The sequence below is a fragment of the Bos indicus genome, chromosome 10, assembly GCF_029378745.1.
Source record: "Bos indicus isolate NIAB-ARS_2022 breed Sahiwal x Tharparkar chromosome 10, NIAB-ARS_B.indTharparkar_mat_pri_1.0, whole genome shotgun sequence".
Lineage (NCBI taxonomy): Eukaryota > Metazoa > Chordata > Mammalia > Artiodactyla > Bovidae > Bos > Bos indicus.
This window is the reverse complement of record NC_091769.1, coordinates 5233097-5253117: the sequence shown is the minus strand read 5'-3', so window position 1 is coordinate 5253117 and position 20021 is coordinate 5233097. Positions and strand designations below refer to the sequence as shown.

The following is a 20021-nucleotide window of genomic DNA, read 5'->3' as shown; positions in this document are numbered from 1 at the left end:
AAATGGTGATAACACCCAACCTCTGAAGGTTGTTGCAAAAATTGAGTGAAGTGATCATCACAATACCAGACACACAGGGTATGTCCAATAATTAACAATGCCTATTAAGACTTGGTGATTTATATACTGCCAAACACGGTGCTGAGCACCTTGTATGCCTTTATCTGGTCATACTTGATTTGTCTACCCCTCAAGATTTTTATAAACATGTTTTTATACAAAAAACATGAGTACAAGAAAACTCCTACAAGGGTATATATAAAAATGCTTATTAGCAGAAAAATGGTTATCTCTTGGTGTTAGAAATAAGTTTTCTTTTTGCTTACCGGCTTTTTCCAAATTTTTCCACAAACATCACTTTCTGAGGTATATTTGATTTGGTTTTTCTTTTTAAAGCTGAAATCCATTAAAACACAATGAAATCAAGATGCTGCTCACAGATAACAACCCCCTACATGAGCCATTTCTTCTGGTGGTAAGAGCTATTAAAAGCTGTGCCTTCCCTGAGGGAGCTGGCATGTGCTTATTTTAATAAGAATTAGCTGACTTAGCCCCTTCTTCACTTTGCCACCAGGGAGTACAGAGCCAAATTTTAGTTCAATCATTCAATTAGGTTCTTATTCTCTGCAGGTTTCTATTTTAATTCCCCACAGTCTTGACTTCCTATTCTAATTTATAGGTCATATCATAATTTTTTATTTCTTATATTTTTAATATATAAAAATTATATATTTTACTATTTTTCCTCAATGTTTATCATAAATCTGTGGCCTACAAATCTTGCAGAATGAGGCCAGGTACACATAGACATAAACAAGCAATGACTCAACATGTTATCAGAGTGCCACTGTCCATGCATTTCACGCCACAAACCATCGAGTTCTTGCTTATGACATTAAATGACAGGATTACAACCTTTAAATCCTATCTGAAACTTTTTTTAAATACAGTACTACAACACCTCCCTATAATGACATAAGAAAATAATAAGGATAATATTACCATAATTTTTAAAGTCCTAGAAGTCCCATAATTAAAAAGTCAGTTTTATTAAATGTTCAATTCTCAAAATTATTAATATGTACTTTTTTTATTATAAAAAATCTCCAACTCCATCTCACCCTTCCTCACCTACCCCTCCAAACTACGTACTGTCCAAGCAGAACCAAGCCCAACAAATCCCACCACACGCCCGACAGCAGGAAGACAGGAAGTCCCCAGAGGACAAGGTATGCTGGTGTCGGCACTGCAAGGGACAGGGAACAAGAGCCAAATCAAACACAAAAGAAACCGGAATGGGCAGCCTAACAAAACACTGATACAATTTATACCAATTCATAAATACTTTAGGCGCCCACCAACCCCAAGAGAACAGACCAAACTAACTATACAACTGAAGCCACTGCCATATGCTGGGTCCTCCTATCAGGAATCATTGGGAAGCCCAAACAGCTTCACAGTTCCAGCTTCCCGACTGCTGTCATATTTGCCATCTTTGTCATCACAGGCAAACGCCAGCAGAGGCCTTTTGGGGTGCCAAGCCACGGTGAAGGTCGGGGACTCACACTGAACCTCCCACAGCTTGTCTCCTATAAAAATCAATATAGGGATATCAATCAGTATGTTAACAGTAGACCACACTCATTAAGTACTTACCTATGTTAACTCATTTAATCTGCATAATAGTCCTATAGGATACGAACAATTCTACCCCGTTTTACAGAGAACACTGAGGTACAGAGGGGTCACAAGGCAGTCAGGTGGCAGAGCAGGATCTGAACCTAACAGCCTATGCTCTGAGCCCTAGCCTACACTTCCTAAAAAAACTGCAATGTCAGCTCTTTGTTGAGCACTTCTTATGAATCAGATGCATTATACTTATCCTCATAAAGTATGACAACGCTATCCATCAACGCAAGTAATGGTTTTAAACCCCATTTTATAAAGAAATGGGTAACTGAACAGTTAAGTCACACCTCAAAGAAGCAGCAGGGGAAAAAAAAAGGCAGAAAAAGAACAGAGTCAGCACAGAAAGTCAGTCTGTCCGAAGCCACAGATCTTTCTACTCCATCACACTTGCCTTGCAAATAAAATTCTTTTTTCAAAATTTTTATCCTGCCTGCTTGTTGAAATTAAACATGGTTTTTTCAAAGCCACTTTTTTTTAAACCTGGATTAATGTAGTAAAGTGTTCATAGTGTGGTGCTGATTTAAAAATGCAGGATACACAGAATTATACACTTTAAATTGGTCAATTAGATGGTATGTGAATTTTTTGATAAAGCTGTTTATATATATTGTTTCTACATACACACACATACTTTCTTTGAAGTTTTCTATATAGTTTGAATTCTTTTACTAAAGTATCATGTATTTCCAAAAATAATAAAGTTACATTAAAAATAAACCTGAAGAAATACTTTTATAGAATGAATACTTGCCTCTCATTTTTCTATTTTCAAGTTCTGTCTTGTTGCTTTTTAAAACAAATCACATGTGCTTTGATAATTTCTTAAATTGTAAAATATATAAATCAACATACAGGCAAAAGACAAAAAGAAATATACCATATTGCTAAAAGAGGCTGTATTTAAATGGTGAGATCACTCATCCATCCATCCATCCATCTTCCTTTCTGTATTTTAAAAAGTTTGGAAAAAAATTATTATAATGGAAAAATTAAAAGTAAATAAAAAGCAAACTGTTTTCTTTAATCACTTTCTTTCAGACCTGCCCCTCTTTCCTAAATCTTTGCTCCCTCATTACCTGATAACAGTCATAATAAACACACTTGCCTTAAGGAGGCAAATGCATTTTTGCTAATACTAGCAAAGTAGTAAGGAACAGAGATGAAAACACATGATAGGAGTTCTCATGGCCAAGGATGAATGACAGAGGAGTCTCGTTAAGATAGTGAGGGTTTGGTTACCTGTCTCTACTTCAGCAATGTCAATGAAGTGATCTTCTGATGCTGATGCCAGCATTTTCCCATCATGGCTAAAACTGAGGGTCCTCACAGGCCAATCCAGCCTATAGCAGAGAAGACCAGACAGAGAAGACATTAGAATAATCCAAAGAGGAGGGCTCAACTTCACTCAAAATGAAATAAAACTAACTTATCCAACAAGCAAAGTGCTGGCAGAGTTGCTTACCTGGAAAAGCATCGAACACACACTAACTCATCTACATCCCAAAGGCTGACCAAAGCATCTGCACTTCCTGTTGCAAAGTACTTCCCCATGGGGTCAAACTTGATACAGATACAGTTGGAAGGATGGGCGTTGATGGACTGCACAGGCTTCAGCTCTGGGTAGCTGAAAAACAAAACAGACATCAATCAAACTGAGGGAAATGACCCTGGTACTAAGATAGAAATAGGAGACGCTGAAGAAGAAAACCAAAGACAACAGAATAAGTATCAAAGACTGTAAATCAAGGCTTTCCTGAAATAAAAAGATTTCAAAAATATACTGAAACAACACACTATATACTTAAGAATATGAACCCAGACTAACACAAAGACATTTTGTTGTTGTTCAGTAGCAAAGCAGTGTCCAACTCTTTGCGACCCCATGGACTGCAGCACACCAGGCTTCCCTGTCCTTCACTATCTCCTGGAATTTGCTTAAACTCACGTCTACTGAGTTGGTGATGCCATCCAACCATCTTATCCTCTGTTGTCTCCTTCTCCTCCTGCCCTCAATCTTTCCCAGCATCAGGGCATTTTCCATCAGGTGGCCAAAGTATTGGAGCTTCAGCTTCAGCATCAGTCCTTCCAAATATTCAGGGTTGATTTCCTTTTGACTAGTTTGACCTCTTTGCTGTCCAAGAGTCTCCTCCAGCACCACAGTTCAAAAGAATCAATTCTTCAGCCCTCAGCCTTCTTTATGGTCCAACTCACCCATCCATACATGACTGCTGGAAAAACCATAGCTTTGACTATATGGACCTTTGTTGGTAAAGTGATATCTCTGCTTTTTAACATGCTGTCTTGGTTTGTCATAGCTTTTCTTCCAAGGAGCAAGCGTCTTCTAATTTCATCGCTGCGGTCACCATCCACAGTGATTTGAGAGTCTGAGAAAAGAAAATCTGTCACTGTTTCCATTTTTCTCCATCTATTTGCCATGAAGTGATGGGAAGGATACCATAATCTTAGATTTTTGAATGCTGAGTTTTAAGCCAGCTTTTTTTCTCCTCTTTCACCTTCATCAAGAGACTTTTTGGTTCCTCTTCACTCTCTGCCATTAGGATGGTATCATCTGCAAACCTAAGGCTGTTGATATTTCTCCCAGCAATCTTTTTTAACTTTACAATATTGTATTGGTTTTGCCATATATCAAAATGAATCTGCCACAGGTATACATGTGTTCCCCATCCTGAACCCTCCTCCCTCCTCCCTCCCCATACCATCCCTCTGGGTCGTCCCAGTGCACCAGCCCCAAGCATCCAGTATCGTGCATCGAACCTGGACTGGTGACTCGTTTCATATATGATATTATACATCTCCCAGCAATCTTGATTCCAGCTTGTGATTCATCCAGCATAGCATTTCACATGATGTACTAAGCATATAAAATAAACAAGCAGGGTGACAATATATAGCCCTGATATACTCCTTTTCCAATTTTGAGCCACTCCTTTGTTCCATGTCCGGTTCTAACTGTTGCTTCTTGACCTGCATACAGGTTCTCAGGAGTCAGGTAAGTTCAGTTCAGTCACTCAGTCGTGTCCAACTCTTTGCGACCCCAGGGACTGCCGCACAGGCCTGTCTATCACCAAGTCCCGGAGCTTGCTCAAACTCATGTCCATTGAGTCAGTGATGCCAAGCAACCATCTCATCCTCTGTCATCCCCTTCTCCTCCTGCCTTCAATCTTTCCCAGCATCAGGGTCTTTTCCAATGAGTACATTCTTTGCATGAGGCAGCCAAAGTATTGGAGTTTCAGCTTCAGCATCAGTCCTTCCAATGAATATTCAGGACTGATTTTCTTTAGGATTGACTGGTTCGGTCTCCTTGCAGTCCAAGGGACTCTCAAGAGTCTTCTCCAACATCACAATTCAAAAGCATCAACTCTTTGGCACTCAGCTTTCTTTATAGTCCACCTCTCACATCCATACTTGACTACTGGAAAAACCATAGCTTTGACTACACGGAGGCAGGTAAGGTGTTCTGGTATTCCCATCTCTTTAAGAATTTTCCAGTTTGTTGTGATCCACACAGTCAAAAGCTTTGGCACAGTCAATGAAGCAGAAGTAGATGTTTTTCTGGAATTCTCTTGCTTTTCCTATAATTCAACAGATGATGGCAATTTTATCTCTGGTTCTTCTGCTTTTCCTATATTCAGCTCATATATCAGAAAGTTCTCGGTTCACATACTGTTGAAGCCTAGCTTGAAGGATTTTGAGCATGACCTTGCTGGCATGTGAAATGAATGCAACTGTGTGGCAGTTTTAAACATTCTTTGGTATTGCCCTTCTTTGGGACTGAAATGAAAACTGACCTTTTCCAGTCCTGTATGGCAACCCACTCCAGTACTCTTGCCTGGAAACTCCCATGGACAGAGGAGCCTGGAAGGCTGCAGTCCATGGGGTCGCTAAGGTTCACACACGACTGAGCGACTTCATTTTCACTTTTCACTTTCATGCACTGGAGAAGGAAATGGCAACCGACTCCAGTGTTCTTGCCTGGAGAATCCCAGGGATGGCAGAGCCTGGTGGGCTGCAGTCTATGGAGTCACACAGAGTCAGACATGACTGGAGCGACACAGCAGCAGCAGCAGCAGCCACTGCTGAGTTTTCCAAATTTGCTGATATATTGAGTGCAGTACTTTAACAACATCATCTTTTAGGATTTGAAATAGTTCAGCTGGAATTCCATCACCTACACTAGCTTTGTTCATTGTAATGCTTCCTAAGTCCTACCTGACTTCACGCTCTAGGATGTCTTACTCTAGGTAAGTGACCACATCATCATAGTTATCCAGGTCATTAAGGTCTTTTTTGTGCAGTTCTGTGTATTCTTGCCACTTCTTAATCTCTTCTGCTTCTGTTTAGTCCTTGCCATTTCTGTCCTTTATTGTGCCCATCTTTTCACGAAATTGTTTCTTTCGTATTTCCAATGTTCTTGAAGAGTCTCTAGTCTTTCCCATTCTATTATTTTCTTCTTTTTGTTTGCATGTTCACTTAAGAAGGCTTTCTAATCTCTCCTTGCACTCAGTTGGGTATCTTTCCCTTTCTCCTTTGCCTTTCATTTCTCTTCTTTTCTCAGCTATTTGGAAGTCCTCCTCGGACAACCATTTTGCTGTCTTGCATTTCTTTTTCTTTGAGATGGTTTTGGTCACTGCCTCCTGTACAATGTTATGAACCTCTGTCCATGGATTTTCAGGCACTCTGTTGCATCTAATCCCTTGAATCTATTTGTCACTTCCACTGTATAATCATAAGGGATTTGATTTAGGTCATACCTGAATGGCCTAGTGGTTTTCCCTACTTTCTTCAATTTAAGTTTGAATTTTGCAATAAGGAGCTGAAAATAATGGACTTTCAAAAAATTAGATTATTGGCAGACTTCTGACAGTAACACTTTATGTCAAAAGAAAATGGAGTAAAAAGATAAACAAGTAAGAAAATATGAATCAAAGTTTTTATATCTAGCAAAGCTATCAATTATAAAGTGTTCAAAGAAGCAGCACAACATAAGTATCTCTTAAGTTTTATAAGTTAAGATAAGTATGAACTCAGGAAACATTGCTCCCCTTGAACACTTTTTGAGGAATCAATATAGGAGAGTAAGCTGTGACAATCAGTGACTGAAGACTTATCAGCCCAAGGTTGGTGATGAACATTAAATACATATAGTTTCTTGTAGAAATTATATATGTTCAAAGTAATGTAATAACTGTAATCTGACAACATGTAGTAGTATTAACTTTTTTTTAATGGAGGAAGACATATTCTAAAAGCAAAATTTACAATTTTAAGTAATCACACTGGTGGTGGTAGTACTATTGTTAAATATCTGTGTGTGTAACAGGGGCCCCATGGACTGTAGCCCGCCAGGCTCCTCTGTCCATGGGATTCTCCAGGCAAGAATACTGGAGCAGGTTGCCATTTCCTTCTCCAGGGGATCGTCCCGACCCAGGGATTGAACCCAGGTCTCCCGCATTGCAAGCAGACGCTTTAACCTCTGAGCCACCAGGGAAGCCCCGTAGGTAAACATGGGAAACTCAAATTCTATAATCCCCTGCATCTCTGAGAATCAGAATTCTTAGCTTGGAAGCAAAGCGATTTTAACTAGAAGTTATATGTATGAATTTACAAATTATTTTGTCTTTAAGTATATATATATACTTCCTAGCTCTGTCTACTAGAAAGGTCTAGAAATCATCAACTCAACAATATGGACGTTCTGAGTTCTAATATTATTTTCTAGTGAAAGAATCCAGGGATTCTCTGGGAATATACTAATTAAAGATTTGAGGCAGGAAATACACAGGATGAACTTGGCATATCTTGTTATACCAGAGAGCAAGAAACTGAAGACTATGAGAATTATGTTAAAAAAATATGACTCAGGAACCAACTTGAAGAGAATTCTGTGTGCCAAAGATAAATTCAGCTTCAATAAGGATAATGATTATGACAGATTGAAACATATCTACTATGCTTAAATACACAGGTCCATAACAATCCTTTAAAAAAAAAAAAGCAGCAGATCATCTTTGGAATCGATAGAGAACTAATTCAGTACCTAATGACAAAGGGAAATTATCAAGCATATATCATGCCTTCTCTAAACTGGGTAACCAAACTGATAAGACAAAGTGACTCTTAAATAAGCAAGCAGTCAGAATCAGCAAAATCCAGACTGGGATAAGCTCCCCAGGTTAACAGCCTGTTTTTTAACAGTTAAGTTCTAAGTAAAACAAAAGGAAGGAAGGAGACTCCTCCACAGTTTAACTGACTTAAAAGGCATATCACACTTTTTTAAATGGGCAGAATTAGAGTATCCAGAAATTCACATTTGGTAGCAAAACTATAAAGAAATAAGATAAAAATCAAGACAGTGCTTTTCGAGGAGGGAGTTTTGATTAGGACAAAGCCCATGGAAACACTTCTGAGATGGCAAGCAAAGTAATATTTCTTGACTTGGTGGGATTACACAGGTGTTATGCATACAATAGTTCATTAAGCTACATACTTGCATTTTGTGGTTTTCTACATCTATTTTATTTTCTAATACAAAAGCTTAAAAAAAAACACTGCCTACAGAGTAAAATTCAAGTTACTAAGCATAGCATTCCAGAGCCAAATAATCTGGTACCAAATTACACTTCAACTTTATCTCCCTATTTCAGGACCTCTCTTCAGATACTTTTATCTACCACCACTCCCAGCAATTCTGATCTACTGACTACTTTCCAAATAAGTCATGTTCAGTCATACTTGTTTTGTCCATTGAGCAGTTCCCTTTTGCTGATTCTTAAAAGTCTATTAATCTTTCAAGGTCAAGCTCAGAAACTGCCTCCTTCAACTCCCAAGTCCCACAGTCAATCCTTGGAATTCTACAGCAAACTCCCAATCTCTCTAACACAGAGCCTACCACACTCTGCCTTGCAGTGTCCACCCAAGACAGCAGAAAGAACAGAATCAGATAGATCTCAACTTCAATTCCACAATTTCATTCATTTAGAGAATATTTACTAAGATCCTGACTGTGTGTAGCAGGTACTGGGCTAGGCACTAGGGATTCAACAGTAAACAAGTTAAATACAGATCCTAATTCACAGAATTTAGTAACTAGAAGACACAAAGAAATAAATATGCATTTATAATGTAGAATGAGAAATGCTTCCAACAGAAGTACATAATATAAGCTTCTAACCTTGGGGATGAAGAGGGCCTCCCCGGAGGGAAAGTGATATTTAAACTGAGACTTTGAAAGTACGAATTAGGTATACTTCAAGGTACATCCAGTTCAAGTACTCACTAGCTAACTAGTCACTTACCCTCTGAGATCCCTGATCTTCATCTGTGAAATGGGAAGCATACCATCATCAGCTCCCTAGGATTTCTCTCTGGACACAGTAAAATATAAGGTACCTAGCTAGAAGGTGCTCAAGAGAAGTTAGAATTCCTTATTACTACAGTCGATCTTTGAACAAAGTCAGGGGTCGATCTGACAGGGGTTGAACAAACACAATTAAAAATTCATGTATAACTTAACAATTGGTCCTCTGTATCCACGGTTCCTCTGTATCTGTGGCTTTGCATCCCATATTCAACCAATCTCAGATCATATGGTACTGTAGTATTTACTACTGAAAAAATCCACATGTAAGGGGACCTGGGTAGTTTAAATCCATGTTGTTCAACAGTCAATTGTTTGTCCTTCTGGCTCCTTCAGGATAGACTCACATCTAATTCATCTCGGGATCCACTAGAGCACCCAGTGCAAAGACATGACAGTTCCCTAAACTTAGAACCCCCTCACCTGAGTATGTTGATACAACCGTTGCCATTTGTCAGGAAGAACATGTTATTGTCATTGTTCCAGGAGATTTCATTGACCTCAAACTTGAACTGCTCCTCCGCTTTGGAGCGGTGTGTCTTGGCGTCAATGAACGTCACCACATCATCCTTGTTGCCTACAGCGATGGTCTGCCCGTCAGGACTCCAGCAGATATTAATGTTCTCTCCTGGGAACCCAGATACGATCAGCAAGATACTGTTAGCCTACAACCCTCCAGAAGTTTATCTTGTTATCAAAGAAAGACTAGAGCTATTGCCCAGAGTTCATTCACTAAGGTCCTCATCAGTAGGACCAACCAGAAGTCCAGCACACTCATCTACACATTTCCCCCTTTAGTGCTCACATGTCTCTAAGGGACATTTTTCCTCCCCATTTTATAGACGAAAAACTGAAAGAGAGATGGGCCAAAATATCAAAGCTATGAAGTAACAGAGCCAAGATCTAAATGCATACTTAACACCAGAGCCTCTAATTCTCTCTTATACTTGCACTTCCCAAATTCGTCATTCACATGCCATTTTCACAATTTTTGAACTATCCATGTAATAGCTATACTTCTTCCTTTAAGACTTTTATTAAAACTGACCCCTCCAAATTTTTTAAATAGCTTCACTTTGGCAATAAATTCTATAAGCTAGTTCTTTTTTTCTAGTAGCCATTAAAATATATATACAATCAGTTTTTAATGTTCATCTCAATACTTAAATCACGTACATATCACCAGTTGTCTAGTTGGGGAAACCATACCATTCCACCTCCAGGTACAAGTCTTGCCAACAAAGTCCAGTAGCCCACAAATTTCATCAACTTTATTGATTCTAAGATGCATATTTTTTCACACTTTATTACTTGTAATGTATCTTAGAATGCACCAGGATGTATTTCAAAATTTTTGGTATATCATGATTATCTAATAAAACTTTATTTTCTTTCCTAATGAAACAAAATATTGATGCATCTTATAATCAATAACATCTTAGCCAACATAACTTAATAAATGGCCTCAAGGTTTATAAGGCAATATCTGGGGAAGAACAGTCTATAAATGTACTACACAACTTCCAGGTCATTTTCTCCCCAACTGTCAGTCATTTATTCTAAAGTCATTCTAGCCTATCAGCAGTTTCCTAAATTCTCCACTCCTTGGTACATGCTGTTCCCTGCTAGAGCTGCCTACCCACTACAAGATGACCACTAAATCTATATGGCTATCTTAAGGGTTTGCTCAAATTCTGTGAAGCCTTCCCTATCTTCTCCAGGCATACTTAAGTGTTTCCATTCTCAGTATCCACCTTGTAGACCTATCCATTACAAGATGACCATGTTATATTATGTTAGTTTTTTCAATACATATGTCTCTCCCTGCACTAAACTCTCAGGTCCTTATTCAGCTCAGGATGTCCCATACCAACAGGGCCAGGCACACAGAAGATATTTAAAATGAATGACTATCAGTAGCTCATCTTCCCACTGCCCTCTGAACAGTTACCTTTAGTGTTCACAGTGGCAATGCATTTCGTAGTCCTCACATCCCAGATGCGAATGGTTTTGTCTCCAGACGCAGTGACAAAGAGATCAGGGTTACTTGGATGCCAACAGAGCTGGTCCACGCTATCCCCATGTCCCCTATAATTGTTTTCTTTGACCTGAAAGAACAAAATCCAGATACCACTTCACCCATATGTACCTGCCTACCCATGTAACTTCTTAAGCTTATTCAAAACGAGGTATCTGGCTACCAACATAAAAGTTCGGATGAGTAAAGAGTCCAGTCCTTCTAAGTCACTTCCCCTAAACCCTTCCCAATACCCTACCCTCCCTTCCTCCCCAGTCAGTGTGAACAGTTCTGAGGACGGGGTCCACACCAATGCCCTTAATCTTTATCCCTCCCTGGCCTTCCTCCTTTCTGGTTTTCTACCCTTACTCTTCCACCAAGGGTCCCAACCCGCTTACTCAATTCCACGGGGGCCCTGTCATTTTCAGAATGACTCTCCTCATCATCACAGGAGCCCACCACCACTGTCCCAGCCGCTCCTCACCACCACACGAGTCTCCCCGCCATCCTCTCCACCGGCCTTTACTCTCCACACTCACCTTCAACCCACCCCGCTCATCTTCACGCCTCCTTACTATTACACTCCCTATACACCGTCCCCCCACCCCAACCACCTCCTCTCCACCACCCCCATCTTCACCTCTCACCAGTCCGTTCCCCCCGCCTCACCCCCCACACTTCTCTTTCGCGCATTATACATGCCGCTCACCTCCACACCCCTCCTTTCTCCACCCTTCTCCTCACCCCCACTCTCCTCACGCCATTCTTCAACCTCGCCTTACCACACCCCCTCTCTCCCTAGCCTGGGCCGGGTCCCAGCGGCTCACCAACCGGTCCTTCTCCAGCAAGAAGACGCTGGCCGTCTTGTCGAAGGACCCCGAGGCCAGGCGACGTCCGTCGCAGCTCCAGGCCACGGAATGCACCTTTGCGCTGTGCGCCGGGAACTCGCGCGTCTTACTGTGGCCGCGGAACAGCTCCTGCATCCCGAGCACGTAGCGCGTCGGGCCGCTTGACACTGAGCACCAGGGAGCCATCGAGCCGGGACCGCTCTGGCCCAGCGATGAGGGTCCCATGGACGCCTGGGGAATCGCCATACCGAATTCCCGGACGCCGGCTCGGTAATATTCTTCTCAGCGGCAATCAGCCCTGCCGCCGCCGCCGCCGCCGCACGCATGCGCGGCAGAGACCACCCGCGCTTCCGCGCACCCGCACTGTGGCCCACTCCCGGAAGAGACTACAAGTCCCAGCATGCAGCGCGCTCCCGCCTTTCCCTTTCCCAGTGGTCGCGGTTCAGCTTGGAATTTACTTCACTATTAACCATTAGGAGGTTTTTAGGGTCCTTATTTTCTCCTTACCTATTGTTTGGTAGATATATTTGTATACCTGTTTAATCGAAGAAATAACGCAATTCTTCTAAACCTCAGTTCGCTGTCAGTTAAAAACACCTTTTTTTCTGGGTTACTCCCACCTTTCAGCCCACTCACTTGGAGCCGAAGGCTCTCTACTTCCTACTGCAGGAGGAGCTGGTGAACTTCTCTGGGGAAATAGACTAGAGGTTTGAGTTTTCCCTGGTGGCTCAATTGGTAAAGAATCCACCTGCTAATGCGGGAGACCTGGGTTCGATTACTGGGTTGGGAAAATCTCCTGCAGGAGGAACCGGCTACCCACTCCACTATTCTGGCCTGGAGAATTCCGTGGACCGTATAGTCCATGGGATACTACTGAGCGACTCTCGCTTTCACTTCTTTGGGGCGGCGGGGAGGGGAAAGGGAGAGGAGGCTGAAGCAAGGGTGAGAGCTGCCGAAGGCTGTTCGGACGATTTTCAGATAAATTCCTTGTGTTTAGAAGGCTGTTCTATATGCGCATTATTATATATGCAAAAATACATGATTTTCAGACAAATTCCTTGTGTTTAGAAGGCTGTTCTATATGCGCATTATTATATATGCAAAAAATACATAAAATACCCAGTTCAGTTCAGTTCAGTTCAGCCGCTCAGTCGTGTCCGACTCTTTGCGACTCCATGAATCGCAGCACGCCAGGCCTCCCTGTTCATCACCAACTCCCGGAGTTCACTCAGACTCACGTCCATCGAGTCAGTGATGCCATCCAGCCATCTCATCCTCTGTCATCCCTTTCTCCTCCTGCCCCCAATCCCTCCCAGCATCAGAGTCTTTTCCAGTGAGTCAACTCTTCTCATGAGCTGGCCAAAGTACTGGAGTTTCAGCTTTAGCATCATTCCTTCCAAAGAAATCCCAGGGCTGATCTTCAAAATGGACTGGTTGGATCTCCTTGCAGTCCAAGGAACTTTCAAGAGTCTTCTCCAACACCACAGTTCAAAAGCATCAATTCTTCGGCGCTCAGCTTTCTTCACAGTCCAACTCTCACATCCATACATGACCACTGGAAAAACCATAGCCTTGACTAGATGGACCTTTGTTGGCAAAGTAATGTCTCTGAAGAGTAAATGCCTTTTCATGCCCCTTGGACTGGTCCCCACACCTCACACCCATACCTCAAACCACATATCCAGCATTTTCTTACTGAAGAAAGGGGTGGTGAGTTGCCAGCGCCAGACAAGTCGCTTGAGAAGGGCCAGTGAACTGGGGGCTGTGTTTCGGTGATGAAAAATTGGCTGAAAATTTGCATAAAAACAAGACTTTTAAAAAAGGTAACACGTGCATTTAATAATAAATGTAGAAAAAATGAAAGGGAATAAAGTGGGAGAGTGAGATTACTTTTCTCTGATGTACCCAAATTCCCCTTACAAAAAAATACTGTAAAATTTCTTGTGAGGCCTTCCAAAGGTGGCTTTGGTACCAAATCACAAGTCCATGTGTGCAACGGCAGAGCGAGGCCAATCAATACTACAACATTAAGAGTTTGGAACAGAGAAAGGCTTATTATAGGTTCATACAAGGAGATGAGTGGCTCATGCCCTAAGAACCCCGAAGTTACTAAAAGCTTTCAGCAAGCCCCTTTAAAAGCAAAAGGTGAGGGAGGAGCGTGGTAAGTTGTTGCTAACTTCTTGGTGCCAGAGCCTTTGCTCTTGAAGTCAGGTCATGATCAGGTAACAGTGTTCCTATAATCTCCTACCAAAGGATGTTATTCTCTGTCTTGACAAGAAAAAGTAAGGTCCCAAGGCACAACTTTCACTCTCCAAGGTCTCAGTCCTGGCTAAGAGGAGGCAGATCTCAGTTGGCAGCTCCTGCAGGGTCAGGTTTATACACTTTGCCCAGCTGTCATCTCTGAGGGAGCCAGGCACTGAATCAAACTGGCCCAGGCAGACTACGACCCAGGCAGACAGTTACTGCTATTAGGTCACAGAGACAGGAAAGGGGGAGAGATTCACCACTGTCTCAAGACCTGGGCCAAGGCTAGTGGAGGGCCTTAGTCAAGGCTTCAGAGCCCTGCAGGACATAGTCCCCAGTCTGTTCCCTGGGCCCTCAGAGAAGGCTTGAATCTGCCTCTTACCTCACTCTCCACCTAATGACTACTCACCCTTGGCTGAATCACTTCCCTAATGGTCACTCATTGACAGTTGGTTGCTTGTCGGGGAGGGGGACCCACTAAGGCACTGACCAATGGTTGAGCGAGACCTGTTGCCTAGTTACAGGTTGCAGAGTAATGACGCTCAGCAATGGCTGCCTGCTAAGGGCTATCCTCATTCTGCTCTGTTAGTTGTTGTTTGGTTGCTCAGTCACGTCTGATTCTTTGTGACCCCATGAACCACAGCACGCCAGGCTTCCCTGTCCATCACCAACTCCTGGAGCATCCTCAAACTCATGTCCATCAAGTCGGTGATGCCATCCAACCATCTCGTCCTGTCACCCCTTCTCCTCCTCCCTTCAATCTTTCCCAGCATCAGGGTCTTTTCCAGTGAGTCAGTTCTTTGCATCAAGTGGCCAAAGTATTGGAGCTTCAGCTTCAGCATTAGTCAGTCCTTCCAAAGATTATTCAAGGTTGATTTCCTTTAGGATTGACTGGTCAAGAATCTTCTCCAGCACCACGGTTTGAAAGCATCAATTCTTTGGCACTCAGTCTTCTTTATGGTCCAGCTGCCACATCCATACATGACTATTGGAAAAATCATAGCTTTGACTATACAGATCTTTGCCAGCAAAGTGATGTCTCTGCTTTTTCATATGCTGTCTAGATTTGTCATAGCTTTTCTTCCAAGGAGCAAGCATCTTTTAATTTCATGGCAGTCACCATCCACAGTGATTTTGGAGCCCAAGAAAATAAAATCTGCCACTGTTTCCACTTTATCCCCTTATATTTGCCATGAAGTAATAAGACTGGCTGCTATGATTTTAGTTTTTTGAATGTTGAGTTTTAAGCCAGCTTTTTCACTCTCCATTTTCACCCTCATCAAGAGGCTCTTTAGTTCCTCTTTGCTTTCTGCCATTAGGATGGTATTATCTATGTATCTGAGGTTGTTGATATTTCTCCCAGCAATCTTGATTCCAGTTTGTGATTCATCCTGCCTGGCATTTCACATGATGTACTCTGCATATCAGTTAAATAATCAGGATGACAATATACACCCTTGATATACTCCTTTCCCAATTTTAAGCCAGTCCGTTGTTCCATGTCTCCTTCTAACTGTTGCTTCTTGACCTGCATACAGATTACTCAGGAGGCAGGTAAGGTGGTTTGGTATTGCCATCTCTTTAAGAATTTTCCAGTTTGTTGTGATCCACACAGTAGTTTAAGTGTAAATTGATTGCCTTGGGAGAGGTAGACAGGTATGTGTATATCCTACCCTCTCCCAACCCCCCAAAATGGTAGCATTCCTTACATAACTTGCTTTCTATTGTAAACACATATAAGAAATCATAAGTATATGCATAAGTCTCATTCTTTTAATGGATACAGTCTTTAATATGAGGCTTCCCTTGTGGCTCAGGTGGTAAAGCGTCTGCCTACAATGTGGGAGACCCGGGTTAGATCCCTGGGTCGGGAAGTTCCCCTGGAGAAGGAAATGGCAACCCACTCCAGTATTCTTGCCTGGAAAATCCTATGGATGGAGGAGCCCAGTAGGCTACAGTCCGTGGGGTCGCAAAGAGTCGGTATTTAATATAGATGTATTATATAATAGTTTATTCAACTGATCACTTTGGTGGACATTTCATGTCCATGAATTTGCTTTTAGGACAATACTACTGTGAACATCCCCATACAAATTTCATTGTGCACATATGCACTTTTTATTTGAATAAGTATTGTCAAAACACCTGAAGTTCTAACATCTACATTTCTACGAGCAGCATGGGAGAGTGCCATGAGGTCTTAAATACTAAGTGAGTCCACATATAATGCACACGGTTCTGAGAGGAGCCTTAGGAAATATGGCTCTTTTCTTTCCCCATTCACTTCCCTACCCATTTAAAGCTAGAAATTCTTGGAGACCTCAAAGCTTTTCAGACTGCAAAAAATACTGATGAGATTACTAAGATCTTGGGGGTGGGAGATTATTTGCTATTTAGTTTTTCCGCCTTACCTTTCATTTTCAGGAATCTTCTTCATATTATTGCAGTTAAAAGGGAAAAAAGATGAATCAATTTTTTTCTTTTCCTTTCCTGAGAAGAAGATAAACCTGAACACATCTAGTTCTTTTTACTTTGCTCAGCGGCTCAGTCGTGTTCGACTCTTTGTGACCCCATGGACTATAGGCTGCCAGACTTTTCTGTCCATGGTATTTCCCAGGCAAGAATACTGGAGTGGGTTGCCCTTTCCTTCTCCAGGGGATCTTCCTGACCCAGGAATCAAACTCGTGTCTTTTGTGTCTCCTGAGTTGCAGGCAGACTCTTTATCACTGAGCTACCGGTGCTGCTCCTAACTCTGCATGTCTGTAACTAAGTTTGCTTTTCTGCCCCCTAACTCTGCAGGAGCTATACTTCACACCTATTTTCTTTTGACTGTACACTAAATACACCCTGGATCTGGACTTTACCCTAACAACACGCTTCCCCCTGTTGTTACATATCAGAAAGAAGGCCGCAGGGCCACCGAACTGCCAGACTCAATTACTGGGTTACTGATGCCAGCCTAGGACTGTCTTTGAAACAGTGCAAAAGGAAGAAATCAAGACCCTAACACCTTTGTTCCTCATCACTGGCTCCTGACTATGAGCTCTCATCTTATATAAGCCCCTAGACTTCTCATGGGGGCGAGAGGCACAGTTCTTGGGGAGTGAGCCTACTGTGTTCCCCTCTCTGCTTGCTGAGAATTAAAGCCACCTTTCTATTTCCTCTGAACTCTGCCTCTGTAGTTTTTATTCAGTGCCAGTGGGTAGAGAAAGCCAAGATTTTGGCCAGCAACAATTTTGCTAACACTTCTTTCCCTACATGCACTGAGAATATATCTCCCGGTGCCGGATAAGGACACTAAGAACAAAGAGGTAAAATGTCCCGCTCCAGGTCACATGGCTGATATTGATTAGCACTCTGGTTTTACTGACTTTAAATTCTTCACTCTCATTCTTAGCATCTGAAACTGTTATAAATGTAATTCTTTATATTTCTGTATTAATTCTGTGTTTTTGGTATATATTATGCTTTTTATTTCATTCTCCTTTGTGTCCTTGTTCTATATTCTGTATAGAACCTCAGTTGTGGTAAGTGTTTCCCTCTGCTCTTCAATGAGACAGTTGTAATAGCACATTTCTGGGGGCTATGAGACTGAAGTCAGAGTACCAAAGGAGAGAGAAAATTCAGGGGAACAGAGGCACGGGCTGTTATTTAAAAAAAAAAAATCTTCATTTTGGAAAAAACTGACAAATTCAGAGAAAAGCTCCAAGAATAGTAACAGTGCCGCTATTCCTATGGCCCAGATTTGCCTAGTTTTAGCATTTTGTTCTATTTTCTCTGTTTATACTTATACATATCACTATTTTGCCTATTTGAGTAAGTTTAAGTTGTTTCTTACACCTCAATATTTCAGTGAATATTTCCTAAGAATAGGATATTCTGTTTCCTATTCCTGGCATAGTTATAAACATTAGTAATTTGAACCATAACGTAAAATTTAATCTACTATGTATTTCAATTGTGTCAATTTAGCCACTAATATCCTTAGTGCATTCTTCCTCCAGTACAAGATCTAGTCTAGAATTTTATACTGTATTTAGTTATCATGTCTCTTTAGTCTCCTTGAATCTATAAAAATTCCCCAGCATTTCTGTGCTTCTATGACCTTCATATTTTTTTAAGAAACTACCATTAATGGATCATTTTTTTAATTAAAAATTTTTTAAATTTATTTATTTGGCTGTGCTGGGTCTTCATCGCTGTGTGGGCTTTTTTCTAGTTATAGTGAGCAGGGTTCTCTAGTTACTGGTTGCAGTGTGTGGGCTTCTCATTGCTGTGACTTCTCTTGTGGAGCACAGGCTCTTGGGCACTCGGGCTTCAGTAGTCACAGCACATAGGCTCAGTAGCTGCAGCTCCTGGGCTCTAGAGCACAGGCTCAACAGTTGTGGTGCACAGGCTTAGTTGCTCCACGACAAGTGGGATCTTCCCAGGTACGCGGTCAAAACTTGCCTCCTGAATTGGCAGGTGGATTCTTTACCACTGAGCCACCAAGGAAGCCCCTAGATGGACCATTTTTATAGTCATTTCTGCTACCCAGAAATTCTCTTTGGGAGCTGACCTTTGTTCAAACTCTGCAGGATGTTCTTATATATGGGAGTCTTAGGAATTTAAGGGTCATTCAGGGAAGAATCAGGTCAAACACAGTAAGGCCAGAGATGCCAGGATGTGTAGAGGGAATTTTCAGGAGCTGAGGCAAACAAGCTACAATGAAAGAAGAGTAGATAAGGAAGGAGGGGGCTTGAAATATAAGTCCGATTTTGGTGGGGGCTTTGGAGAAGCTGTTGTTGCAAAAGAAAACAGGAAGGAGCCACTTACTTCTGGCAAATCCTCGACTTATAGTTGTGTATCAGTTCAACCAGAGAAGCAAACTAGTGAAAGATATATGTTAGAAAGATTGATTTCAAGGAATTGATTTACACCACTGTGGGGGTTACTAAGCAACTCTGAAATCCTGAGCAGGCTGTCAGACTGGGTAGGCTGGAACTCTCAGGCACTGGCTGAAGGTAATTTCCAAAGGCAGAATTGTTCTCTCAGGGAAGTCACACGTGTGTGTGCAAAGTTGTTTCAGTCGTGTCAACCCTGTACAGCCTTAAAGTTCTTTCAACTCCTTTATTTAAAGTTAACTAATTGTGGAGCTCATCTATAAAATACCTTCACAGGAAATATCTAGATTAATGTCTGATTGGCTAACTGGGGACTATAGCCTAGCCAAGCTGACACATCAAAGAGATCATTACAGGGTGGGGGAGCTTTGAGTCTCCTGGGCAAGGTAGACTCATGACAATGGTCAGACAAGTGAGGAAAGCAAACTAAGGAAAGGGTACAGAGGTTGATTTTAGCAGCTTAGTATTTTAATTATAAAACTGATAGTATTACAGTTCTAGGTGTATTACACCTAGGTATTATTGGGAACTAAAGAAGATTTCCCCTCCCTTAGAAAAAGTTGACCTTGCTATTATTGTAAGAAGATGGCAGATTAGAAAGAACTAGGAAACTCTCTTCCCACATAGACAACAGTTGCACTAGAAGAATCTGTCTGATGTTAACTGTTTTGGAACTCTGGAGATAAATGAAGGCTTGCAACTTCCAGGAGAAGGCTTGGACAGTAAAATTCCAGTTGATTTCAATTTCAGCTCTTAGCCCAGTACCAGTTATGCATCTCCACCTCCAGCCCTATGGCATATAGCCGTGCCATGTGTTCCTCGAACAACCTGCACATAACCATATGAAGAAATAAAGATATCAGTAAAGGAAAATACATGGACAACTATAAGAGCTATTACTGTAACAAGAGTTTGCAACTCTATATTTTCTTTTCTACATGATTTGAGACTAGTAAACTTTT

General features: G+C 41.6%; 1 protein-coding gene across 1 annotated transcript; it reads right to left on the bottom strand.

The window, feature by feature from the left end:
- Positions 1-1025: 1025 nt before the first annotated feature.
- THOC3 (THO complex subunit 3) lies at positions 1026-12260 on the bottom strand. Its single transcript, XM_070796839.1, has 6 exons — positions 11912-12260; positions 11019-11175; positions 9491-9695; positions 3152-3313; positions 2929-3029; positions 1026-1589 (listed from the first exon to the last, which is right to left on the bottom strand). Exons 1-6 carry the CDS (start codon positions 12176-12178, stop codon positions 1426-1428), a joined length of 1056 nt encoding a protein of 351 aa, XP_070652940.1. The 5' UTR covers positions 12179-12260; the 3' UTR covers positions 1026-1425.
- Between the last annotated feature and the right edge of the window lie 7761 nt (positions 12261-20021).